The 26718-nt window shown below is 41.4% G+C and overlaps 1 protein-coding gene across 6 annotated transcripts in view; it reads left to right on the plus strand.

Moving 5' to 3' along the window:
• Positions 1-26313, plus strand: part of BRD9 (bromodomain containing 9) — a 55139-nt gene extending 28826 nt beyond the window's left edge. For 4 of the 6 annotated variants that reach the window (XM_073332564.2, XM_073332566.2, XM_073332567.2 and 1 more), the window contains exons 10-17: positions 1505-1600; positions 7746-7878; positions 8878-8989; positions 16436-16474; positions 17547-17618; positions 21472-21574; positions 22987-23154; positions 25461-26312. In XM_073332564.2, coding sequence (XP_073188665.2) covers positions 1505-1600; positions 7746-7878; positions 8878-8989; positions 16436-16474; positions 17547-17618; positions 21472-21574; positions 22987-23154; positions 25461-25561 — 824 coding nt within the window. In that variant the 3' untranslated portion in view covers positions 25562-26312. Of the gene's footprint in view, positions 1-1504; positions 1601-7745; positions 7879-8877; positions 8990-16435; positions 16475-17546; positions 17619-21471; positions 21575-22986; positions 23155-25460 lie in introns of all 6 variants that reach the window. The other 2 variants (XM_073332563.2, XM_073332568.2) reach the window with 2 other exon arrangements.
• Positions 26314-26718: the final 405 nt, after the last annotated feature.

Genomic DNA, 26718 nt, shown 5'->3' on the forward strand with positions numbered 1-26718 from the left:
TACATTATTGTACATCTTTGTGACACTGTAAAGGAGAATGCCATTGTCCGGCAGTGCTGGAATGACAGAAGACACTGAATGTGGTTTAATTAGGCTGTAGCTTTATTCCTAAGTATCTGGGAGTATCCAGCAGATAGAATTGTACAGTGCAGGTAATTCCATAATCATTTACATATACCCAGGAGGTTGCTGGCAGGCCCCACCCCCACCCCACTTCTTACTGATCCTGGTCCCCAGCCAGGCCACTGCTGGGACCTTGCCCCTACACTCCAAATGAGGGTTAAGGGAAGGCTATAAAGTAGGGGGTTTCCCTGCCATACCAGTCATAGGAGTCCTGAACTCCCCCCACTGCCTTTTCTGTTCTTTTAAAGAATACCTCCTTTAAATCCTTTCCCACTCCATGCTATCTGATCACCATATCCATACCCTGTGGAGTACCTGCATTGGACTGCTGCCCCAAGCTTACATAATAAGTTGCGTCATCATCGCCTAACATTTTGATTTTTGCCCACTAAACCCCTAGCCTGCAGTGAGGAAGGTAAAAAAACCCACCTCACCTTGGCCAATCTGGTGGTGAGGGAAAAATTCCTGCACAGCCCTCTTCCACCCCCTCTTTGAAAAAGGAGCAACTAGCAATTTGCCCACAGTGGATTATGATAACTACTTCTGAGGGCAGGAGGATGGGTGCTGCTCAGCCTGGTCCAAGTAAGAGAGGGCTTTTACTGCACAGATATGGGCATAAATATCCACCCGCCAAGTGACTGGACTAGATGGGGAGGATGGGTTAGGGTACCCATGCTGATGTGGTATGGAGCTGTTGTAGCTGGTAACTCTGGTAAATCTCTAGTCCTTAAAGGGGCAGCACGTCTCTGACAAGTCAGACAAATGTCCCAATCTCTTAATCTGAAGTGAGGTCATTGTAAGTATAATAATGTGTTTTTCATGAAGTATGGAAACAGTGCACATTTATTAAAATAAAGTCCCCATAATCACAGTTACAATTTGTACATTAATTTAGGATTCTTCTTTTTTCATTGTAGCCTTGTTCTCTATAAACATACTACTGTTTACATGATTCATTCTATAGGTTCTATTTTTTTTGGAAGCAAACAAAATTTAAAGCATGATGTAATACCTTGCTGTTACAGCTCTTGTGGCAAGAGGAAGTGTTAAAATGATACTGTGTACTTAAAAAAACCCAATAAAACAAAACAAACTTCTGGTTAAAAGATTAAAATTTAGCTATAGTGAATTGAATGTATTTGAAAATTAGAACAAGAACTTGGATTGTCGTGGCAGTACTTCATGCATATCATTTAATATTATGTTTTACTTTTATTTAGCTTTGTGGCATCTTGCATCATTGTGACAAGTATCCAAATACTCAATAAGATTATTTAATCTTAATTCCATAAGTAGGAACATACAAAATTTATACTAAGATATTTTGAAAAGATCGTTAAATGTATAATATGAATTTTTTTATTTAATCAAATTATTATAGAGGAAGAAACTCACGCAGTGGATCTGAGTTCTTTGTCAAGCAAATTATTACCTGGCTTCACTACACTGGGCTTTAAAGATGAACGAAGAAACAAAGGTAAATGTGTAGAAAGAAAATAGCTTAACTTTAGAGTAAGTGCTTGATCAAACTATAGAAAGCAAATAATTCCCGATTTATTTCTGTCTCCAAATTTCTGGTACAGTTAGCTATTTTTAGAAATTATAGTATTTGCATTTGCAACTGAATGCAAATGTTAATTATCAAAACAAAAAGCATACTTAATGAAAATAGCAGTATTAAAATGCTATGTTGATTTCATTATTGTTCAGTTGACTGTAATCTCTGCAATAGAAATTTGTTTCTAAACCTGCATACATTTGGATGCTTTCTTGGAGTTAAAAAATAATTTTTTTCTTCAAGTAGTGTCCCTATGGGTGGTCCACTGTAGGTGTGTCTGCATCCCTGCACTGCTGATCAGATAACTTTGGTAACACAGGGTATATCCCTGCAATCATGTCATACCCGTTCACTATCAAGTGAGGGATCAGATAGTGAGCCGGATGCAGTTTAACAGTACTCCTCTCGAGCTCCATATGGGACCCACGATCAACAGTGTCTGGGAATGTACCAGCAGATGGCACCACCACTATCTTGGTATGGGCACCTCCACAGGCCATATGCCACCACAATGGCCATACTGGGACCCCTGGGTGGCACAATAGCCTGCCTCGCAAGCGTCAAGCATCACCTGACAAGCCTCCAGGCACGCCCCCTCATCTGCAGCATCGAGGGCCTTAGCGCCTTGAGAAACTGAGGAGCAAGAAGAGGACACAGAGGATGAGAACACTTGAAGCCATATCTTCCTCTTCCCCGGACGAAGAGGTCACGCTTTCACCACCATCCATGGCAGACTATTTCTGCCTGTTTCAGGAGCTGGTGAGAAGTGTGGTGGATACCCTCCACATACCATTTGAGAAGGTCAGGTCAAAGACATGCACCACCAGCTCATCAACATACTCCACTCTTAGCCCTACTTGAAAATTGCCCTCCCAATCAACGAAGCGATCTTAGACCCGGCTAAAACGATGTGGCAAACCCCAGCATCTGTAGCCCCAGCCTACAAAAGGGCAAACAAGAAATACTATGTCCCCACAAAGGAATCAGAGTTACTTTTTCTCCTACCCCCATACAGTTCCATCGTGGTACATGCTCTAAACTGTCATGGCTGACAACATCATTCCAGGGCAACACCCTATGACAGGAGTGGCCGACCTGAGCCTGAGAAGGAGCCAGAATTTACCAGTGTACATTGCCAGAAAGCCACAGTATTCAGTATACAGCAGCCCCCCATCAGCCCTGCCGATCAGCACCTCTTCCTCCCTCCCTCCCTGCACCTCCCGATCAGCTGTTTCGTGGCGTGCAGGAGGCTCTGGGAGGGGAGGCGGAGGAGCGAGGGCACAGCAGGCTCAGGGGAGGGGGCGGGAAGGGGTGGAGTGGGGGCAGGGCCTGTGGCAGAGCCAGGGGTTGAGCAGTGAGCTCCCCCCGGCATATTGGAAAGTTGGTGCCTGTAGCTCCAGCCCCGGAGTCGGTGCCTGTACAAGGAGCTGCATATTAACTTCTGAAGAGCCGCATGTGGCTCCGGAGCCACAGGTTGGCCATTCCTGCCCTATGACAGAGACTGGAAGCACCTTGATCTCTTTGATAGGAAGGCGTATTCCTCATTTATCTGGCAATTTCATATTGCCAGTTACCAGACACTCAGGACAAAATATGACTACATGGATCACAATAAATTACATGACTTTGTTGACAAGTTGCTGGAGAGTTCTCAGGAATCCTTTTAAGGCCATCATTCAGGAGGGAAAACTGGTGACAAAAACATTGTTGCAGTCGGCCCTTGATAACACCAGCACAGCTGCCAGATCCATCTCCATGGCTGTGGTGAGGAGACTGATGTCATGGCTCAACCTGTTGGGATTCCCAAAGGAGGTGCAGACGACAGTGGAGGACATCCCTTTTGAGGGTGTGAAACTCTTCTCTGAGAAGACTGACTCCTTTCTTCACATCTTGAAGGATTCCAGGGCCACCCTCAGGTCACTGGGGATCTACACACCGGGGCAAAAGAGATGTTTTAGCTCCCAATCCCAACAGAGGCCCTATTTGTCTCCATTCCCATCACAGCGCCACTATGAGCACCAGAGGAAAAAGGGAAAATTTACTAAATGTCAACCTTCTCGTTCTCAATCTTCATCCAACCCCCTGCCCCTAAACATCACTTTTGACAAGCAAGTTGTGGTGCTGCAACACCACTCCACGCTACTGTCTGTGACCATGCACCCATTTGGCAGCGTTCCGTAGTGCCTTAGAGCACACAATATTGGACAGATGGATCCTAGAGATTATCCTATCTGGATACTCCATCCACTTCACCTTTCTACCCCCTCCACAATACTCTTCCCTGTCCCTCTTCAGGGACCCTTCTCACGAGAGTCTGCTATGTTATGAAATAGATCGACTCCTGCAGTTAGGAGCTATATAACCATTACCTCAATATCTACAAGGCAAGGGATTCTTCTCTTGTTACTTACTAATACTCAAAAGGAAGGGAGGTTGGTGGCTTATTCTGGCCCCCATAGCTCTTAACAAGTTTGTCAAGGCTCAGAAATTCAAGATTGTCATTTTACTGGCAATCATTCCATCATTGGAACAGAATGGCCCTCGACCGACAGGACACCTACTTTTCATATTTCAATGCTACCAGCTCTAAGTTGATTTCTCAGATTTACTCTGGGACATGACCATTAGAGAGTCCTCCCCTTTGGACTTTCATTAACCCCAAAAGTATTTTCCAAAGTTCTCTCTGTGGTAACTGCTTATCTACACTCACAAGAGATAATGATCTACCTGAACAATTGTCTCCTCAGAGCCCGGTCGCTCTAGGAGGCTGAGCGAGCCACTGATGCCACAATACACTTGTTCACAGAACTAGGCATTCAGATCAACACCCAAAAATCAACCCTCAAGGCCAACCTAGACATACTACAAGCCAAAGCCTTCCTACCTCAAGACAGGTTCCTATCTCTGGTCTTACTCATAGCTAAATGCAGTCTTCAAATACCATCCAGACTCTCATCTCCAACTCCTGTGGCATATGGCGGCGAGCACAGCTGAGCTACCACACACCAGACTCCACATGCGATGCCCACAACTATGGTTCAGTTTGTTTTACAGACCGAAAAGAGACAGTCTGGACAAACCCCTGTTCATTACCTACCGGGATCAAAAACTTCCTGGACTAGTGGAAGAACCCAGCCAATGCTTGCAAAGGGGATTCCCTTCTTGCAGGCATCCCCATCGTTGCTGCTTACTCCTGATGCATCGATCATAGAATGGGGCACACATTTAAACAGCCTCATGACGCAAGGCAGATGGTCACCTGCTGAGAGAGATCCCTACACATCCACCTCCTCAAGTTGAGAGTGGTCTGGAATGCCAGTGCCCATTTCCTTCCGCAGATAGCAGGATCACATATGAAAATCCTAACAGACAACATAGCCTATATGTACTATATCAACTGCCAGGGAGGGACCAAGTTGTCCTCTCTATGCACAGAAGCAATGAAGCTATGGAACTGCTGCATCTCTAATAACGTCACCTTGTCCGCCGCTTACCTCCTGAGTATGCAGAACTGGATACAGGACAAGCTCAGCTGCAAATTCCCACACAACCGTGAGCGGGAGATGCACCTGTCAGTACTTCACGACTTGTTCATATGGTGGGGAATACCATCCACAGACCTGATCAGCATTTACAAGAACAAGATGGGAGAGCACTCTCTGGGCCATGCACTCCTTTTCCCCAAGGACAAGGACCGTTTTTATGCCTTTCCTCTGTTTTCCTCTTCTGCTGAAGGTCCCACTAAAGGTAAAGCGGGACAGAGCTCACATAATCCTGATTTGCTCTTACATGGCCAAGGCAGACTTGGTACCCTTACCTGATGCAGCTCGCAATGTGTCTGCTGATCTTCCTTCTGACCATTCCTCACCACCTCTCACAGGACAAAGGACAAACCATACATCCCAACTTGGGGATTCTCTGCATCAAAGCATGGCTCCCACATGTTTCCAGCACCTAGAAAGCTCATGCTCAAGGGAAGTACAAGAAGTTCTATTACATAGTAGAAAGTCCTCCACATGACGCACTTATCTGTGGAAGTAGTCCAGCTTCAGATTTGGTGCACATCTCTCCAGTGTCAGCAACTTTTCCATGTATTCTGGAATATGCTCTGACCCTTAAAAAAATTGGGGTTGTCCCTGAGCTCTCCCAGGGTCAACCTAGCAGTCATTACAGCGTTTCACCAACCCGTAGAGAGGTACTCGGTACCATTGCATCCAACCACCAAAAGGTTCTTTAAGGGTATAACAAACCTCATCCTTCAACCTCCACTTCCATGAGGAGGCAGGGACTTAAACCTGGTACTGAAAGGGCTGACCAGATCCCCTTCGAACTTATGGCCACCTGTTTGCTGCATACCTATCAATAAAAATGGCCTTTCTGATAGCAATTGCCTCAGCTAGAAGAATAGGGGAGATAGCAGCTCTGATGGCACATCCCCCCCCCCCAACACAGCATTTTTCCTAGACAAGATTACACTCAGACTGCATCCAAAGTTCATTTTTAAGGTAATCTCCTCTTTTCATATGAATCAGTCAATTCACCTTCCCATCTTCTACCCCAAGCATCACCAAGACAAGAGGGAGGCCATGCTACATACCTTAGGGATCTCCTAACATCTAGCATTCTACTCGATAGGACAAGAGCCTTCAGGAAGTCCCCTAGACTCTTCCTTTCTATGGCAGAAAGATCTAAGGGCTCAGCAATATTAGCCCAAAGACTCTCCAAGTGGGTCTCTAATTCATATAGTGCTACCAAATTACATAACATGATCCCTCCAGACTTGATACGTACATGTTCCACAAGATCTCCTCATCTGTCGCTTCCCTTAAGGATGTCCCTATCTGAGAGATCTGCAGAGCGCCAAATGACTGTCAGTCCACACCTTCGCAGAATGCTATGTGATCACTGGGGACTCTGCCTCTGATGCCACCTTCAGCTCTTCAGTGCTGTCATCTGTAACGGACCCGACTCAGAAGTCCCAGCCCTCCAGAAGGCATACTGCTCAGGAGTCACCTACGGTGGAGCATTCATAGGGACCCTACTCAAAGAAGTTCCTTAACTTTGTGCAGTAGTGATGATTCTTTGAGATGTGTGTCCCTATGGGTGCTCCACAATCTGCCTTCTTCCCCTCTATTTCTGAGTTCTCGTTTATGACTCAGCAGTAGAGAAGGAACTGAGGATGGTTAGCCCGCGTGCTGGCTAGCCTCGTGGCAAGGCACAAGGAGAGACGGTGCATGCACGAGCCCAGCAGACACTGCTACCAGAGTTTCCTGATCAGCAGCACAGGGACACGGACACACCTACAGTGGAGCACCGATAGGGACACAAATCTCGAAGAACCATCATTACTGCACCAAGTGAATAACTTCTTTCTGATGATTTGGCAAATAGCATTGCTTGGATAAAATGTACTGATGCTGAAAAAATGTGTAGTGGTCTGCCAAAATGTTTAGCCACAACAGATCATAGGAGATTGGATTCAACATGTAAGTGTCACTTTATTAAATCTGTATGAAAGTGGGGGTGGTTCAGTGTTTATTGTTTAAGTTAACTTTGTAAAACCTGTCAGTAGTTTTTGGTCTCCCATGATTTGGCAACTGACACCTCATAATACTTTGTTTTCTTGCTGAAGTCTGGAATTGAAGTTGTGGTTGTTAAATAAAAACACTGGTTTCAGCTAAATCATATTGGAATTAAATTAGCGAAAGAAAGCAAGGTGATCAACGGAATGTGGTTTTAAGGTGGTATATTTTATGAATGGCCAGTCCTAAATATAAAAGTTTTATCCCCGTGGATAGTAAGAAATGTCCTGCTTTTCTAATGGCATAATCGTGATTTCTCAGTGGTTCATAAAAATCAAACTTTAAAATCGTCACACTGGTTCTGTAGTCTTGCACTGTCCTTTTGGCATTGATCTAGGTCAGGACTTGATATAAAAGAACTGGACCTTGGACCAGTGTAACATCCTATACCTTCTTCAGGAAAGAAACAGGACTTATTTTCTTTCCAGATGAGCTTTTATACTCAGGATAACTTTTTCTTTTTCTCGTTTTTTTTCATTCAGTTACATTTCTTACAAGTGCTAGTACAGCACTTTCAATGCAAAACAACTCTATCTTTCATGATCTGAAATCAGATGAAATGGAACTGCTATATTCAGCATATGGTGATGAAACTGGGATACAGTGTGCCTTAAGGTAAGCATTTCTTTAACAGGGAAATCTAAGCCTGTCTTATTTCCTTTGTGAAAAGAGATTTTTCCTTAGATTAGCAGAGATAATATTCCATATTGCTTTTTCACAGCAAATTACAGAGAGGCAATGCTGACGAATTCATAGAAGTAGGAGCTCAGAACTCCTGGATTTCTGGTAACTGCTCTGAAGCTGGCTTACTGTGCAACTTTGAGCAAGCCTCTCTGCCTAAATTTTCCCAAGTTTAAGGTGGTGATATTATTAACCTACATTACAGGGCTGTTAGAAGGCCTGCTTACTTAAGGTTTGACCACATTTTGAAGATGTAAAGTGATAAAGGTTGTTAGTTTGCTAGTTTGAGTGCTGAAATAAAAGGCTTTCCAGGGTCAAACTGACAGGTAATTCTGTGACAAAAATAATGGGGTCTTGAAATTATTTTTCAGTGAACAAATATTTAAAGCTCTAAGAGTTTGTACTAAAGGTTGGTAAATCCTGTGTAGCTGGGGAGAAGCGTCTTAACATCCAGAGATTACGGCAAAATTTCTGAGCCTATGGTGTCAATAATGCCTGGCGTATGTATTCAGTGGTAGTACATATGATCTTGCAAAGTAATGGTATAATTCATTAAATAAATATCACTGTTCTTTCTTTCTTCTATTACTAGAAAAGTACATAGAAAAAAATAGAGAAAATATGTTGTGAGTCAGTTTTTCATATTTCTTTAATGAAGCCAAATGTAAACTATTTAGATCTTGCATGTTACTCTCAGACCTAATCAGGTTTCCGATGCTGTTACAGCAAACTATAATTTTTTTTATCTTTTGATAAACTCTTATTTCAAGTTTGTATGGTCTGCGTGGGAAGCAGTGGCAAAGCCATCACTTTCTGGAGAGGGAAACTGCTACTTTCAATTAAACAATCCTTTTAAAAGCCACAAGCTTCAGCTTAGTAAATGCAACCATGTTGAGTTTCCGATTAAATATTCGTTATCTTCATTTCCTTTAGCTTACAGGAATTTGTGAAAGATTCTGGAAGTTACAGTAAGAAAATAGTGGATGATCTTCTGGATCAGATTACTGGTGGTGATCATTCCAAAACCATTTATCAGCTAAAACAGGTAGGTCCTGGTTATGCAGAAGTGAAGTTAATCAAACAGTTTAATCAGCATAAGAATGGTCCTATTCTCATCCCTAAACATTCACTTCTGAGTATCATTATAAGGTTTCTAATTGATCAGGAAATTTTTTAACTGTTTTAAACACATAACATTTTGTGGAAAAATTAGTTATTCATAGTGTTAAAACAGTATAAGGAACTGTTTGGAAAACAAATTACCATGTTAATGCTGGGCTCTGTATTACCAGGGTTACAATGTCCATATTTAAGCAACATGAAATGTCTAAAGAAATTTCAGCTGTCTTCCAAATTCACCATATTTGGAGATCACTTCTTCCTTTGTGTGTATATGACATTAATAGGAAGTAACAGTCACACAACCATGAGAAAACAATCTAACAGGGAATTGCAAAACTGTTTCCTGTTATCTACACTCTAAAAATCACTCTTTCAAGAATTGCCCCTATGGATGCAGTGTTCTAAGAGGCACATCTTTAGTGTGCAAGCACAGATGTTTCCAGCAAGCAGCCTTTATTGAAATCCTCCTCCTCTCTCTTACACCTAGCACCGGATCTGAGGTTATTGACCAAACAAAGTGAGCACTTCTTCATTGGTCTGTAAAGTACTAACTTTTGAACACAGCATCTAATCAATTCCAAAATTTCACACAACGTTCTGGGTGTCAGTGGGCAGAACCCTGTTGATTTTTGGTGAAAATGAGAACAGGGAAGTGGGGGATCATACAGAGCCCCTGGCATGGGGATAGTAAATGAGGGACCCTGGCATGTGGGGGCACACAGAGCCTCCTGGCATGAGGAGGGGTGTGTGTGTATGTGGCGGGCAGACAAAGTCCCTGAAATAGAGGGAGGTGGGAGGGTAGCACAAAGGGAGCTTTTTTGCAGGGTGAGGCGGGGGAATGGAGGAATGTAAGGAGCCCCTAGTATGTGCAATGAGTTTGGCCTACAGAAGTAATAAAGTGTGAGACCCTCTACTGAAAAAGAGGTGTGGCTTGAAACACCCTTCAATTCCTGCCTGGCCACAGAAAAACCAGTGCAGTGATTTCAATGCTTCCCTGATCATTTTTCTTTCTTTCTTTCTTTTTCTTTTTTTTTAAAATCTCTCTCTCCTTCCCTCCTTCCCCTTTTGTGCTCATTTGAACGTTGTTTTTCTCTAGAGTATATATTGTACTCCTGGGGGAATTCTGCACTAAAAATTATGTGCACAGTATTTTAAAAATTTGCATATTATATTTGTCAAAATAACACTAAATAATCACATCCGTTTCAATCACGGTGGATTTGATTTAAATCATGGTTTAAATCACTAGTCAGGAAGACTTGATTTAATCATGGATTTCTACATAAAAGTGCATTCTTGTTGGTTGTTATAACCTTAATACATATTCTTCACAACTCAGAGATAGATTTAGGTTTCATTTTTAGAAGGTACATACTGTATGTTTTTAAGGTGATTTATTTTGAAAACTTTTTGGATTAGTTTTACAGCTATATCAGAAAATGAATGATTGTTTGATTATTTCATTTACCAAAGGTAATTGAAGTAGTTTACCTCCCAATGACTTCATAAATATCTATCTCCAATTCAACAGGTTAATCATTAATATTTGGAGGATTTTCTTGCCATGCTGTATTAGAGAATATCACCAGACAGACATTTAAATTGTTTTATTTAACTAAAACAACAACATTATGTATTCTGAATTTTTTTCTTCAACAGCAAACATACAATATTTTAACAAAACAAGCATATGAATTTTTGAATTTAGTTAAACATTCAAGTTTTTTACATTCCATCTTGTTTTTGTGAAAATTGTTTTTAATTAAAATATTTAAATGAAATATTTCTTAAAAACGACTGTCAGGTCGACACAGGTCACAGGTAAAATATTGGTTTCTACGGCTAACTCAGTCATCTTCACCTTCATTTTCCTGTTTGGTCATAATCTGGAAAAGAAAAACAAGCTTTCCTGCTTTTTCAGGTCCCAAACGATTTCTCAATTTGGAATGAATTAATCCAAAGGAAGAAAATATTTTTTCTACACCAGCAGAAGAACCTACTGCTGTTAAAAGTGAGATTATCACTTCAACAGTCTCTAAATCCAAGTGCTTAAGTGACTTCCACCAGTTCACTGGTGACTTTCTTTAAAACATCAGCCAACATATATTTCTTGAATGGTTCACCCTTAGCTCTAAAGTTTTATTGTAGTTGGCATTATGGAGGGATGATTGCTGGATGTCCATGTCATAGCCAACTCCTCTTCTCTTCTTCAGTAGTTAAGGTTTGACCCTGGTACCGAGTATCGAGAATATTTGCAAGAAAATGAGCTGGAGATAGTGCTTGTCCCATTCATTTTTTAATGCTTGTAATTTATCTCTCTCATTGCATATTTCTCGTTTTAAGAGCTCACTCAGTTCCTTCCAAATTTCAACAGCGTCAGCAATTTCCCTGCATTTTGTTCAAGGCTACAGAAATAGGCTTCAGGGTACTCAGCATGTGGTCAACATTTCTCTTAAGCCCAGTGTTGAGAACTTTGGCTGTGACACTGCCGTCTATTTTTTTTCTCCATTTTGTTTACAAACTGTCATCAGATTAGGCCATTTCTTGCTATAGTGCTCAAAACAGTCCACTACTGAGTTCCATCGCACGTCTTGTGGGAGAGTTAGCTTGGTTCCTCCCGCTTTTTTCAGAGCAGCTGCTACAAAGTGGTTGTTACGGAAGTATTTTGCAATTTCAACAACATTAGCCTGTCTTTCTGGAACACTGAAGTCTTTGGGTAGGGGATGCATCAAATGAGCACTTCAGCCATATGTTATTAGCTTGGGACTCTCTTCACCCTCTTCTAAATAATTTCTTCTCATCTTGGATACATTTTCAGCATTTTCTGTGACCAAGCTGCGTAATAGACATTTGACTTTTTTTTAGTGTGTTAGAGGTTTTACTGCTACTTGTAAGTATTCTGCTGTGTGTGCATTTCCTGATGTATCGATTGTTTCTGTAAGGAAGACATTCTCTTCTTCTGTTGTCACACAAGCACATACAACAGAATCATTGTGGACCTTGCTCCACCCATCAAGAGTCAGGTTAACAATTTTACCTTCTAAACCTTTTGCACACTGCCCAATTTCTCTTCCATACACTTTACCAAGCAATTTGCCTACGACATCTGCTCTGTTGTGTGGACTGTATCCTGGTCATAATGACTGAACCATGTTAATGAAGTGTGGGTTCTCAATCATACGGAAAGGAGAGTAAGTTGTATAAGCAAACAGAGCAATTTTTTCATCAATTACCTCTTTTTGTAATCTGCTGGTTCTTATCACAAACTTATCTGTGGTTGTTTCTGGATGATGGAGTTGTTTTTTTTCTTTTTGCTACAGGTGATAGACTGTGGCTATGTGACATACATAGTGTGACTGAAACCGTATCATTGACAGATAACTCTGAAACTACTGAAAATGATGGTGATCTTGAAGGTGGAGAGTCTTCAGAATCCTGTATGTTGAGGATGGATTCTCCTAAACAAAATAAGTCAATGCAGTTATTTAATTATTAGTACCATAATACTGCTCATTTAGTATTACTCATTGCATTCACTGACACTCAGTACTACTTCAAAGGTGAAATTGTAAAAGGAAGATCTGCCTATTTCAGCTATTTATTTTTTATCACAACTGCATCTAAAATGATAGTACTATAGAGTAACAACTATATTTTTTGCTCAAACATGAGAATTGAAGAATAGTCCAGAAGGAAGACAGGCCGTGCTTAAGAAAGAAGTAGGTTATAAAAAAAAGTTTACCAACCTGAAGATCCTGCATGTTCAGACATGTTCCTTTCATCATCTTCAACGCAGCTTCCTCCTGAGAAGGAACACTTCTCATGGTGTTGTTTCATTTGGGCAACCAGGCCTTGCATTTCTTTGTTGCAGTGTTTGCATTTTGCACGCATGCCTCTTACCCACAGGTAGAGGAATTTCCTTAAAATATTCCCAAACTGGGTCTCTTACGGCCTGCTGCCATTATAGGTTTTCCCTTCTAGTGAGAGAATGGTATGGTAGATCTCAAATCAATGAAGACTACATCAGAAAGACCTCAAGACTTCTGGAATATTCTGCTGAAACAGTTTCACTTTTGTTTCTACTGCCTGTCCCTCCCTTCTCACATTTGTCTCCAGACTTCTTCTCCTTGTCCAGATCTATTCCACCCCCAACAATCTTCTATCCATTGAACTTTTTGAAACTTTGGACTTTTATAGAGAGGTAAGGGATTGACTCTGTGTACCCAAATTTGCAGAGGGACAATAGGGTTGAGGTCTGTTGTTTCTCACCTCCATATATTTATTTATTTTATTTTATTTTAAACCATTTTTGCTGTTTTCAAGCATGTTCTCTCTGGAGACACAGATCCATAGAATCCACAGTTTGAAAACTGCAAAACCTAAGCATCTCTGATGGTATCTTCTAGATTGAGCACTGAGTCCCATTGGGTAGATAGAAAGATTAACCTAAATAATTTATACAGAAGCCCCTGGAACCCTATAAGATTGGGTTCCTAATCCTATTGGGACTCATTTACAAAACATTTCTTTAACATTACGTTAATATATTGTCTCATACTATAGAATTAGAATTTATAATCCCTATTCAATGATGGGATATCTTTGAGCTATAGTGTATCTTAATTAAAACGACCTTTAGATGGGTTTTTCCTCAAAAAGCATTTTATCAAAAAAATCTGATTTAAATAAAAAAATATTACTTTTTTTATTTAAAAAAAAATTTGATTTTTATCCACCCGGGTTCTAATTATTTTGATGATCAATTTCTAAATGCCTGTCAGCAAGTATGTCTTTAACAATACAGACGACAACAAAAGTTTCCCCCAGGAGTAGAGTGAAAGAAACCCCTACGACAGCCAGCTCTTGGTTCTCTGTTATGCTTTTGATGGGGCCTCAGTCTTGTTATACTTATAAGAAGCACACGGGATCTTTATAGGGAAGAAGGCAGCGCACCGCTTTTATTGAGAATACAACAGTTAGCATATGTTTTTCAGTCACACACAGAGTCCTGCCAGGTGATGTTTATAGTTACCAGTCCAGAGTCTGGATCAATCTAGTGGCCAGCCAGATTGGTCGCAGAGGGGAGCAGGGCTCTGGTCGCTATCCGATGCTCCTGGAGTGTGGCAAGACGAACCCAAAGTCCCATGGCCAACCACCCTGTTCTTATAGTTTTTTTTCCTCTGTTGAAGTCTATGGATTTTGCTGTATTAGTTTGTGACCGGTTACTCCTTAAGTGGTGTATCTTTTGTCATTAACATTCCAAAAACACCTCTGAGAGGGTCATCCTTTCCTGGTTTCAATTTAATCAATTGTCTTTAGGGGTGCCAGCTTCCACCTCAGGGTCATCAATCTGCCCTTCCTCAGTCATGGATGCGCGTTGATGGTTCTTTGGCGTCAACCAATCTCAATAAGTGTCTTTGCTCCTCCTTTCTTGACCTTCTGGTTAACAATGGCCTTCACACCTTATCTTTTCCTGATGCATGCATTCCTCATTCACCCAGTCTTTTACAGAGACCAAACAGTCTTTTACAGACACTTTGAGAATACAAACAGTAGTATTTTATATCAAGCAAAAAGGCAAAACCTTGCTAAGTTTTATAACCAAGACAATTTACATTGAGATCCAGGCCTTCAATGTTCATCTAATCTACTTAACATAGACACAATACAGAATCCTGTCTCTTACTAACTAAACCTTAAAACAAAAAACTAGAGGGCCCAATTTGTAATGCATATGGGAAAACAGAATCTCATAGTCCCAGAGGGTCATTCCTTTCTGCTATTCAAAAAAGGGTGGCTAGCAGGATGAAATCAAATCATACATTAATTCGTCTAGTGCAATTATAAAATCCTGCTCCTACAGTCTGGGTGTATCATACGTGCTAGCTGAGCACATCTTGGAGCCCCTCCAGTCTCAGACACCCATCCCCCGAGCCCAGGGATACAGAGAGAGAAACAGCCAGATATTGGATCCTGGGCTTGTACGCAGTTTCCTACACGCCGCCTCCTTCCTTCAGGACATGCTAGAAACCGCAGTTGCCCGGAACCCTCCAGCACCTGTTCCCACTTCTCCCTGGCAGTGTCCTGTATTTGCAAGCTGGAGAGCCTGGCTCTGCTGGGTCCAGTGGCCCCTAGTGATGGCTAATAGCTCTACAGCCTAAATTCTGCATTGCGCAGTGGCACAGAATTCCCTCAGGAGTAATAGCGTGTGTGGGTTTTTTTTAACGAACAAGCAAAAACAAACAACGCCCAGTTTTGATGCCTACACCACTGCAGGTGTGTACAACAGATAATAAGAACCTGCAAGAGTTTATTTAGACAATTCTTGAACAAGAAAAGCAGTTAGACATCATAGGATCTGTTCTCTCAGCTGACTTGACCATATGGATCCACACTCCATGCCCAACTTTCCTACTTCAGAATCTCAAGTTAAAGATTTCTGAATTACTGTAAGTGATTGAAGGGTGGTTAGAGCCACGTTGCCATTCTTTGTCTTGGAACCCAACTGGGAGGGGATTGAGGCAAGTGGCAATACTGGGCACTATTTGTTCAAAGCTTCCCAGGTTGCACATTGTGGGTGCGTTTCCCAAGACTGTGGATCCATGTGGGTAATCCTCTCAAAGAACCATAATTACAATGGTAAACAGAACTTATTTTCTTGGGCTTTCTGCCAATGTATGACATAAGAATCTTTTTGTATATCTTTGTGTTGTCTATTCTAGAAAGCTCTTATGAAGTTAGCATATGTATAGATCGTGATCTCCAGGAGGGAGGAAATACAAATATTTTTTTAAAATTAGCTTCTGAAACAATTTTTTTAAAGCAAAGCCGACCAGAAATGTTTTCTCTTCATATAAAAAGAAACTGTTCAATATAAGCCTTTAAAAGTCTTTTGAGCTATTAACTTGTACATCAAGTTGAAATCTTGTTGCAAATTGGAATTGCTAAACCCTTATTCTTAATGGTCAGTTTACATTATAAACACAGTTCAGCTATGTTGGTGCAAGTGGATTCGGCTTTAATACTACTAAATATCTTTAAAAATGTTAACATAATAGTCTGTAACTATTGTGCATTACAAAAGAAGGAGGTTCTTTCCAGTTTAACACTATAAAAGTCAGACTGATTTATTATTGGATAAAATGTAAATACATATGAAAGTTGTATATGAGGAGGAGAAATGGTGTAAAAAGAATTCAATCATAATTAAACTAACAAATTGTAAAGCACCCACCTGCTACGGCAGGTGTGTGAAAAATACTCGTTAAAACTACTTAATCCGCATTTTCTTTGAAGGGTTTAGACATACCTAATATTGTACACTAAAATCTCTGCCTGTGCTGAATGTAATTTTTAACTTTGTTTGCAGAGGAGAAACATTCCAGTGAAACCACCAGATGACGTTAAAGTAAGTTATACTGAGATACAGGTAAAAACCAGTGTTCCCTCTAAGTTTTCCCCACACATGTGCAGAACGAATTTTATGTGGACCAAAATGGATGTGATGTGACACACGTTTCCTTCATATTGGTGCACATAACAAAATTTATGGGGTGGGGGTGTGGCCGAGGGGTTTCGAGTGTGGGAGGGGGCTCAGGGCTAGGGCAGAGGATTGGGGTGCAGGAGTGTGAGGTCTCTGGTGGGGATGCAGGCTCTGGGGTGGGGCTGGGAATGAGGGGGCTTAGGTCTGTGGCAGAAGGTTGGAGTGCAGGGGGTGAGGGCTTCGGCTCAGGGTGCAGGCTCTGGGGTGGGGCTGGGGATGAGGAGTTTGGGGTGCAGCAGGGGGCTCCAGGGCTATGGCGGGAAGATAGGCCCCCTCCCCGGGACGCAGCAGGCCAGGGGAGGGGCGCTGTGGCAGGTCTGGGCTGGGGCTGGGTTCAGGCTGCTCCCCCCGCCCTTCCCCCCACTGGCCGCAGCAGGTCCAAGGCTGATTTGGGGCCAGGGGAGGGGCGCCCCTCCCCTGACTGCAGGAGGTCCTCCGAGCACCTGTGCAGCGCTAAAAATTGGCTGCTGTGCATCTGTGTAGCTTACAGGGAAGTCAGCTAAAAAACATTTATTGGAAGAATATATAGTAGGGGCCTTAGAACAGTTATTTCCAACCTGTAGTTTAGAAAAATACTTAGTGGAATATTCCCCCATCTCCCAAAATTCATTCTTTAATAAATATAAAGCTGAACAAACCATATACAGCAAGCTAGAAAGGGAAAGTGTGTTTTGTGAGGAGGGGCTATTATACGCTGCTGCTGTTGCTAAAGTGGCTTACATTTGCTGTGTGTGTGTGTACGCGCTTATTAGAGCAATGTTGAAGCCTGACGATTTTAAAAAATTGTGCCTACCAACGAAATCACAAAATGCTAGAATGTTATGTGGGGGCACAAGTCCTGACCCCTGTGAAGTTATTGACTAGTTGATGAACTCCTTAAGAAGTAGAATGCTAAATTGTAAAGTGTTAACATCTTGACTGTGATTTGATGATTTAGGTTCTGCCAGTTCTCATAAAGGAAGAACACAGATTGCGCAATACCTGCCCAGATTCCTCCAAACAGATTATGGTAAGATTATATTTCCCTTTTATAAATTTTATATGGGCAGAAGAGAGTGGGGCTAAGTACTCTCTCTACTCCATGCCGTGGGTGGGTGTGTGGGTGGGTGTGTTTAGGGGATTTAAATATATTTATATTACATTCTAGGTATTTGCAAATAAGAAAATCCAAACCCCTTCAATGGGGGAGAATTTTGATTGGTTTTACTTCGGTCATATCTTACAACTCTGCCTTTACTTTATAATTCAGATTTATGGCATCTGAAATTACTATAAAAAGAATGCAATAAATAACATCCAAACTTACATCATGCTTATGTAATTTACATTCCATAAGCACAAATACTACATTAATAAAGATTGTTGGTCTGTGCACTTAAATCTTGGTGGTTAGCCACTGATTGATGATGATTGAGTTTACATCCCATTATAGCAATGAAAACATGTAGATATTTTAGTTTTCACACTGTGGATCATGATTTTTTTTTTTTAAATATCTTGTGGAAATATTGAATATGCTTGGTAGATTAGAGAACATAGTCTTTACCAGATAAATGCAATATGAACATAAACGCCAAATCTCAAATTTGATGCATGATCATCAGCTGAAAAGTGTGCTGAACTTTTAATATATTATATATATTAGGTTTTCTAAACTACATAGGAGGTTATTTAGGATGGTGGGGGGGCGGAAGGGATAGCTCAGTGGTTTGAGCATTGGCCTGCTAAATGTAGGGTTGTGAGTTTAATCCTTTAGGGGGCCATTTAGGGATCTGAGGCAAAAATTGGGGATTGGTCCTGCTTTGAGCAGGGGGTTGGACTAGATTACCTCCTGAGGTCCCTTCCAACCCTGATATTCTATGATTCTATGATCTCCAAAAATTTGCACAAAACCCTGTAATATGTTTTTGCACTTTTTGATTGATTGCACTATACATGGGAGAATCAGATGTGGACTTGACTCTTTCTGTATATAATTCCCATACTTTCTGTGAGGTCCAGATGCTGAAGCTGCTTTGGGCTCAGTACTCCCGTTGGCCTGAAGTCAGTGAAAGCTCTTCCCAGAGAGCAGCATTAGAATCAAGCCTTGCAACACTGTACTTAACCTGTTCTTACAGTGTGGATTGTGCATGGGCTGCAGTAAAGTGGAAACTGAATTGTTTTAGCTTTTGAAAACTTAGAACAGTCAAAAGGATCAATGGAACAGGAATTGCAGTAATGTGTTCCTTAGTTTCTAATGGGTCCATGTAATTCTTTGTGTTTTCCAAACACATGCCTAAGTGTATTTTCCTTTTTAAAAAAATCAATGTTTGCAGCCCAACACTCATGACCAGACACACACTAGTTCTGTTTGAGGTAGCGTGCTTAAAAAATAGCAGTGTGGCTGCAGCAGCAGCCCAACCCCCTGGGTACGTACTTGGCTGGCTAGTTCAAGCTGCTGCCTGTATGCCAACAGCCACACAGCTATTTTTAGCATGCTAGCTCAAGCAGAGCTAGCACATGTCTGTCTACACATGCTGGGAAGCATGTTCGCAGTTGCAGTGTAGATGTACCCATGGTGACAGCAAATAATATTGCTGTATTCCTTGGCAGTCAGCACTGAAGGACATGGCTAAGGATTTCATTTGAGGGTAATAGTTTCTGTAATCAATTTTAGAATGTATTCTGTGTACAGGTTTGCACTTGTGATCACTCGATATAATTCATACAAGTCCTGCCTGTTAATTAGATTTGCAAAATTGATGGTGAAATGGCTGTCTTGAAATGCTGTATGCCATGATTCCCAGGGTAGGTGAAATGTGCACCCTTAGAGCTTTCCTGATATAAATGTTCATTGGAGCTCCACTCCTTTTCCTTTCATCTCCCTTCTGAGGATGCAGAAGGAACACTCATGGCTGATCCACTGTATACAATGCCATAAAGATAAGGTGATGATGTGCTTAGAAGCCCAAGTTCTTAGCAAAAGTGGTTTCTCTGTCAGTCCATCTGCCCACTTGTATTTTTTACTAGCATTCATTTGTTACGAAGGGAGTCTGATCTGCCTTCTGTGAATGTTAAAAAATAGCTTTTAATTACTATTTCAACTGGACTAAGCCATTCTGTAGGACTCTTAGGTTGTTGATAGCACACAGGGATAATACAAGGTGGCAGTCAGTTTCCACTCAAAGATTGCTTAAGTGGATTTAGACTATATGTGTATTCTCTCTTGCTATGAACTAGCAGGGATTCCAATACTGTTGAGTCTAAGGGCTTGTCTACACTTATATTTCATAGCACTGTACCTTGCTGGCTCAGGGGTGTGAAAAATCAGCCTCCTGAGTGCAGCAAGTTTGAGCGCTTTAAAGCGCTAGTGTGGACAGGCTCCAAGCACTGGGAGCTATTCCCCTCACGGAGGTGGATTACCAGGAGCACTGGGAGAGCTCTCTCCCAGTGCTCACGTGGGACCGCACTCATGTGTGACCACACTCACACTTCAAAGGGCTGCTGCAGGAGTGGTCTCGCGGCAGTGCCTTGAAGTTTCTAGTGTAGACGTAGCCTAAAATAGCCTCAACTGTGTGTCAGAAACATTTGTCGTGAGATACAAAACTGCTGCCTCAGAGAGTTCTGTTTGTGCCTTCACACAGCATTAGTACCTGAACTTAGGGCATGGCTACACTTGCAGTTGTAGAGCGCTGGGAACTAAACCAGCCTTCGGAGACTGCAGCAGGGAAAACGCTGCTGAGTGCTTACGCTCTCAGTTGGAAGCACACTGGCGTGGCCACATTTTGTGGCCTTGCAAGAGCTGCTAGAGCAGTGCATTGTGATAGCTATCCCAGCATGCAAGTGGCTGCAACGTGCTTTTCAAATGCGGAGGGTGGGGTGGAGTGTGATGGGGAGTCTGCGAGGGTATGTGGAGGGAGAGAGAGTGGGTTTTGGGGGGGCTGAGAACATGTCAGCATGCTGTCTTATAAGTTCAGACAGCAGCAGACCCCTCTCGCCTCTCTCTCTCTCTCTCAAAGCAAGCAGCATTCCTCAGTAATGGTTCCTTTGTCCCAGAGCAGATAAGCAGCCAGCTGTCAGAAACTGAGCTTTGAAAGGGCATATCCACATTCCTACAGTGAGTTCAAAACAATGACAAGAGTGGCCACTTGACTTATGGGATGTTTCCAGAGGTCAATCAGAGCGTAATAATGCAACACCTCGTTCACAGCGGCGCTCCAGCGGGGGCACAGCAAACGTTACTCCACTCGCCGAGGTGGAGAACCAGCAGCGCTGTAGCCACAGTGTCAGGGCGCTCTACAAGCCTTGCCAGTGTGGACGGGGAGTGAGCTAGTGCGCCTGGGGCTCCTTTATTGCGCTGTAACTCAAAAGTGTAGCCTAGCTCTTAGCTTCTAGATAAGATGTTGAATTTGAGAGAGCAGGCCTGCGATAATTCTTCAATTGAGACTTCTCAAACCAACCTTTATTGGGTTTTGGGGCTGCATGTTAATCACTTAAAGTTGGAGATCCATGTATGCGATGCTTAATGAAGAAAAAACTGTCACCGTCAATAGTAACTTCAGTTGTCTGGGATGATTGGTTGCCTGGAAACCACATTCCCTGCCCTTCTTCCCCCATTATTTTGTAATGGAAGGGACAAGGTGGTGGTTGAGGCTGCACCCTGGGGATATCCTCAGGTGAAGGAGTCATGGCAAGACAAAGGGTGTGTGGCCAGACTGGACTGACAGTCCAGAAAGCACTACGCTCATACATTAGTGCACACTTCTAGAGTAAGGATCCATGCAAGCAGTCACTTTGAAGAATCTCACTTGTGATAATTAGTCATGATTATCGTCTACAGTTCATTCGAGTCTTTTTCTCCTCTTTACTGTATTTTTAATCAGGTTGGAGAATCAATTGGAGACAGTAACACTTCTGTTCTGGATTTTTTGTCTGTGAAACCATATTCAGATGTGTCTCTTGATATTTCCATGTTAAGTTCACTGGGTAAGTGATCGAATACCATTGTCATTTAAGCGTTCTGTGGTGTTTTAGCTAACCATTTAGCTGGGGTAACGCCATGGTTTGCTGAAGTGTTTGAAAAGTTTTAAAAATGTGGTCTACATAGACGAGGTCTTAGTCCAGCATAGGAGATTCATCCAGCCTTGATCTTCCTTTTGTTTGGACATTTCTTCACCCCACATTGGCCCAGCTTTTTTTTATTGCACTTTATCAAACAAAATATATATACTTAACAAGTTAGAAGGTTTTGGTTATTACATATTCATGCTGATTCGAGTTCAGGGATGAATCTAAAAGACTTCCACGTAGCATAAAAAATAATTCAGTCTCTTGTAGGAATATTTGCACAGGGTGTAGGGATGTAGTTCCTTGTAAGCATGGCTCACAGCCATTCTTTAGTAAATGCCACAGAAATATAAAAATGAACAAGGTACATTACTCAGGTTTCAGAGTAACAGCCGTGTTAGTCTGTATTTGCAAAAAGAAAAGGAATACTTGTAGCACCTTAGAGACTAACCAGTTTATTTGAGCATAAGCTTTCGTGAGCAGTGAGAAGTGAGTTGTAGCTCACGAAAGCTTATGCTCAAATAAATTGGTTAGTCTCTAAGGTGCCACAAGTACTCCTTTTCAGGGTACATTACTCTTGACCACAAATGAAATATTTTGAAAGAATGACTGTAGAATCTCTTCCAACATATCATTGTCACTGAAACAAGTCCTGCTTATAATTTTAAGGTTCTGTTAATTAAATATGAGATTACCTGTGTTTCATAATTAAAAGTGGGATCAAGGCTGCAGAAGGCCAGAAAAGTAGACTGAATGCTTTCCTACAGACTTTTGCTGTTTTTTTCTGTAGAAGGTACAGCCTTTGGGAAAGCAGTGACAAGTTCTGATCATAACTGCTCCACAGATTTAAACGTTTTTCTAGTAGTTTAACAACATACACTCCTATTCTAACACAACTGTATTTTTTGCATAACTTAAACTAGTGAAAAACTTTTTTGTCTCAAGACCTCTGGATGTTTATCTTGCTGTCAGGTGCAGTAGTCCTAGAGTATCTACCTACTGTGTAGAGATTCTGGTGTCACATTTCTCATTTATAGGGGAAGTTGTCAGTCTAATGTATCAGTCCACAGTTTTACGAGAAGTGAGTGAGTTCATTTTCTCCTATTTAATGTGTAACAGGAATCTCTCTTTGAAACCCTCAGATAAAAATAGAACACTCATTGCCTTATTCTTTCAACAGGTTCAGAGTGTGACTTTCTTAAACTCATTTTTACAATAAAGCTAAACTGGGAAATGGTTCTTTTCTTAAAAATTAACCTTTTTCTGACCATTCATTTGGGAATATGCTTAATCTGTACCTGTTGTTCATTTCGGGTATTTGGTGTTCCTAGGGAAAGTGAAGAAGGAGCTTGATCATGATGATAATCATTTACATTTGGATGAGACAACTAAACTATTGCAGGACCTTCATGAGGCTCAAACTGACAGAGTGGGATCCAGGCCTTCATCCAACCTCAGCTCCCTCTCCAACACCTCTGAAAGAGATCAGCATCACCTAGGTAACATTAACTGTACTTCAGCAGTTGCAGCATCACCATTCTAATTTAAATTTTCTAATTTTAGGACAAGAGAATCCCTTACAGGAAATGTGTTCTAATTATGTAAATTGCTATTTAAATATGACTTGGATAACGCACAGTGTGCAGACTGCAATAACTGTTTAATCCTAAAATGTCTATATATGTAACTGAATATTAAAATACTTATTAACCTATGGATTCTTGAGGGTTAAAAATAGTTTATTAATTTTGCTTAGTCAAGTTTCAGATTAAGCATGAATGGAAGGACCTATAAATCAAACTGATGTTTGAATAACGTTCACAGCACACCTCTGAATTTTATGTCTTTAAAATGGTATGACACAGATTCTTTACATACCTAATGGACTGTGCTGAAGCAAAGTGTTTTATAAGATTACAATTAAGAAAATATACTACCTGAATCCAAATAAAACTTTTTTTATTGTCTAGACCTGTGTTGTTCACAAATGCAGGATTTTGACTCATACACGGAAACTTAACTTTTTATGATAGCGTGCATAGTATTAAAATATTTATATATGTGGTTTTCAATTAAATGCATATAAGAAATGGACATTTTAGAATTGAAATGGAAGGGGAATTATTATTAATGAATGAGATACATTAATCAAATCACCCTCAGACAAACCAAAATGTTTCGTACGTAAAACAGAATCTGATTGTATATAATGGGAAGTGAAATAATCAAATCTAATTAAACACACTAGTTTGCAAAATTCCTTGAGTAAAAACAAAAAACAGTGCCTCGTCAAGTCTGATTTTTGTTTTAACATAATCGTATAAAACTGGTGGGCACTAACTATTTAAATAACTTGGATACATCAAGTGCTAAAGAAGCAGAGCTGATGTTGTTTAATTCCTCAGTTAAGCAAGAATAATCTTAAATATATTGCACGTTACCACCATCATTTCCACTGCAAATCAGCATATTATATGTACCTTTTTAATTTTCTTCCTTTTTGTGATGTTTTATCAAACACTCAAAACGTCATTTCTTATTGCCTTTGCTAGCAACAAAATATGCATAAACCAGACAAGCATTCCTTTCAGCTACATGTCCCTCCATTGAGTTAAGCATTAGTCCATAGGAAATTCACTTCTGCTGGGTCCCTGTAATAACCTCCCCATTGTTAGTTTTAAAGGTCAAGGGGGTAAGACAGAGAGCCATATGCTGATACAGCATTTTAAAACATTTCTGCAGTTTTATTTAAAAGAGGATAAGGAACCTTCCATGGATAATTTTATTACATCATTTTAGCAATTTAGAGTAATAGAACAGAGGCATATTTTTCTAAAGTACCTAAGTTCTGATTTCACAAGTTATTAAGAAGACTGTAGTCCCATTGACTTTTGATGTGACTTATTCTTTTAAGAGACTGAATCACTTTTAAAAATAGGACTTAGGTACTTTCGAAAATATTACCCTAGGACAGGGGAGGGCAAACTATGGGCTAGATCTGGCCTGTCAGGGCTTTCAATCCGGCCCGTGGGATTGCCAGCCCCGCGCCGCTCCTGGGAGCCCCTGGGTGACTGGGAGCAGAGGGCTCCATGCACTGCCCTTGCCTGCAGGCATTCTCCTCCTCCCTCCCTCCCCCCCCCCCCCCCCCCGGAGCTCCCATTGGCTGTGGTTCCCTATTCCCGGCCAATGGGAGCTTCGGGGGTGGTACCCGCAGGCAAAGGCAGCATGCACTGGGGCTGACTGCCCCACCCCACCCCACCCCACCCCCAGGAGCTGCTGCTGGACATGCTGGCCACTTCTCGGAGCGGTGTGGGGCCAGAGCAGGCAGGGAGTCTGTCTTAGCCCCGCTGCGTGTCGCTGCCACCCCGGAGCCACTTGAGGTAAGCGGTGCCAGGCCGGAGCCCGCACTTCAAACCCCTCCTGCACCCTGAACTCTTGCCTTGAGCCCCCTGCCCTGAGCCCCCTCCCGCACTCTGCACCCCGTGCCCTGAGCCGCCTGCTGCACCCCTCCTGCACCCCAACCCCTTGCCCTGAGCCCCTTCCTGCACACCTCACTCCCTCCTACACCCCGCCCCCGCACTCTCTCCCACATCCCAACCGTCTGCCCCAGCCCTACATTCATGGCCCCTGCATACAATTTCCCCACCCAGATGTGGCCCTCGGGCCAAAAAGTTTGCCTACCCCTGCCCTAGGACATGGAGCAAGGGTGGAAAGAACATATTAAATACCAGTGCTGTTTTATGTCTAAGGCCCACCTGCTAGATTTTTCTCTTATTAAACGTTTGGTTTTTTTCTTCTACTACAGGAAGTCCTTCTCATCTGAGTGTAGGAGAACAGCAAGACATGGTACATGACCCCTATGAATTTCTTCAATCTCCTGAACCTGCAACTGCCACCAGTAATTAATGTGTACAATATTACATTTTTTTTTGTTTTAAGTGTGTAACGTTTTTATAAAGTTTTTGTCAAATCGCAGAAACCTCGATTTTTATCCTCTTTTTCTATGAGGATAGCTGTATAATACCATGCCCGTTTGTAAAATTTGCCTAGCTAGTGTATCATGTTGTCAACACCACATTAAATACTGCCTTCATTTTTTTAAAAATATAGTGATCAGTAAGAATCTCAATAGGAAAAAACTTAAATTGTGTGTATAGAACCACATTAGATCAGTAGGATGTGTGCAGTTCTTAATATAGAGAACATCCTCGAGGAGGAATATTTATTTTTCAGCAATGACACAATTCCTGAATTGTGATCATTTTCATGTTCCTGCTCCCCTTCCATCCTGTTCTGTAGAGAAGGGCTGTGTTTCTCTGTCTCTTAAAATATTGTTTCTTAACACTCCAAAAACACTTAATTTGGAAACATAAAAGGCTCTGTAGCTGTCAGATCAAACCGCTCACTACAGGAGTTCTGCCCTGCAACTAAATGGAGATAAATGTATTGTGGTCCCTTCTATCCATGAACAGTAAGGGGACCAAATACCTAGTTTTTTTGTTTTTTTTTAAGGTAATATGTATATTTACTTGAATGAAAGTCTACTGGAAAGTATGCTTTTATGTAATTAAGTTTTTGTAATTCAACACTGACATGACAGGGTTTTTTTAACATTGATATGTGTAAACTAAATGAACGTTATGCATTTACAATATTTTGTAAATATTAACTTAATAAAAATCATACAAAAAATCAACTTTTTTGAAGTTTGCCGATGTCTTGCTATTGCCAAAATGTAAGTTGCTTCCTTGTTCTTGCTAAACCTAACATATCCTAAGTTGCTGGTCTGTATAACCTTATTGCTATAAAGGGCACATGATCTTACATGAACATATTGCAAAGCTTAGTTGCACACAATACTAGTTGGGAACGCTTTGAAAACAGTCGAGAAGCTTGGCAGACATTTGGGATTAGGGAGCAAAGTCCTTGGGATTTCCCAATGGTGAGCTATGCAAGTATGGTCTTGACTTTTGAGTCTCATGTTTATGGATATTTGTAACTAAACTTGCATTTGTATGTTACAATTGATCTTGAACAATCTGTAACATTGCTGGTGAGTATTT

Source organism: Lepidochelys kempii, chromosome 2 (genome assembly GCF_965140285.1).
Source record: "Lepidochelys kempii isolate rLepKem1 chromosome 2, rLepKem1.hap1, whole genome shotgun sequence".
In the NCBI taxonomy this organism is placed as follows: Eukaryota; Metazoa; Chordata; order Testudines; family Cheloniidae; genus Lepidochelys; species Lepidochelys kempii.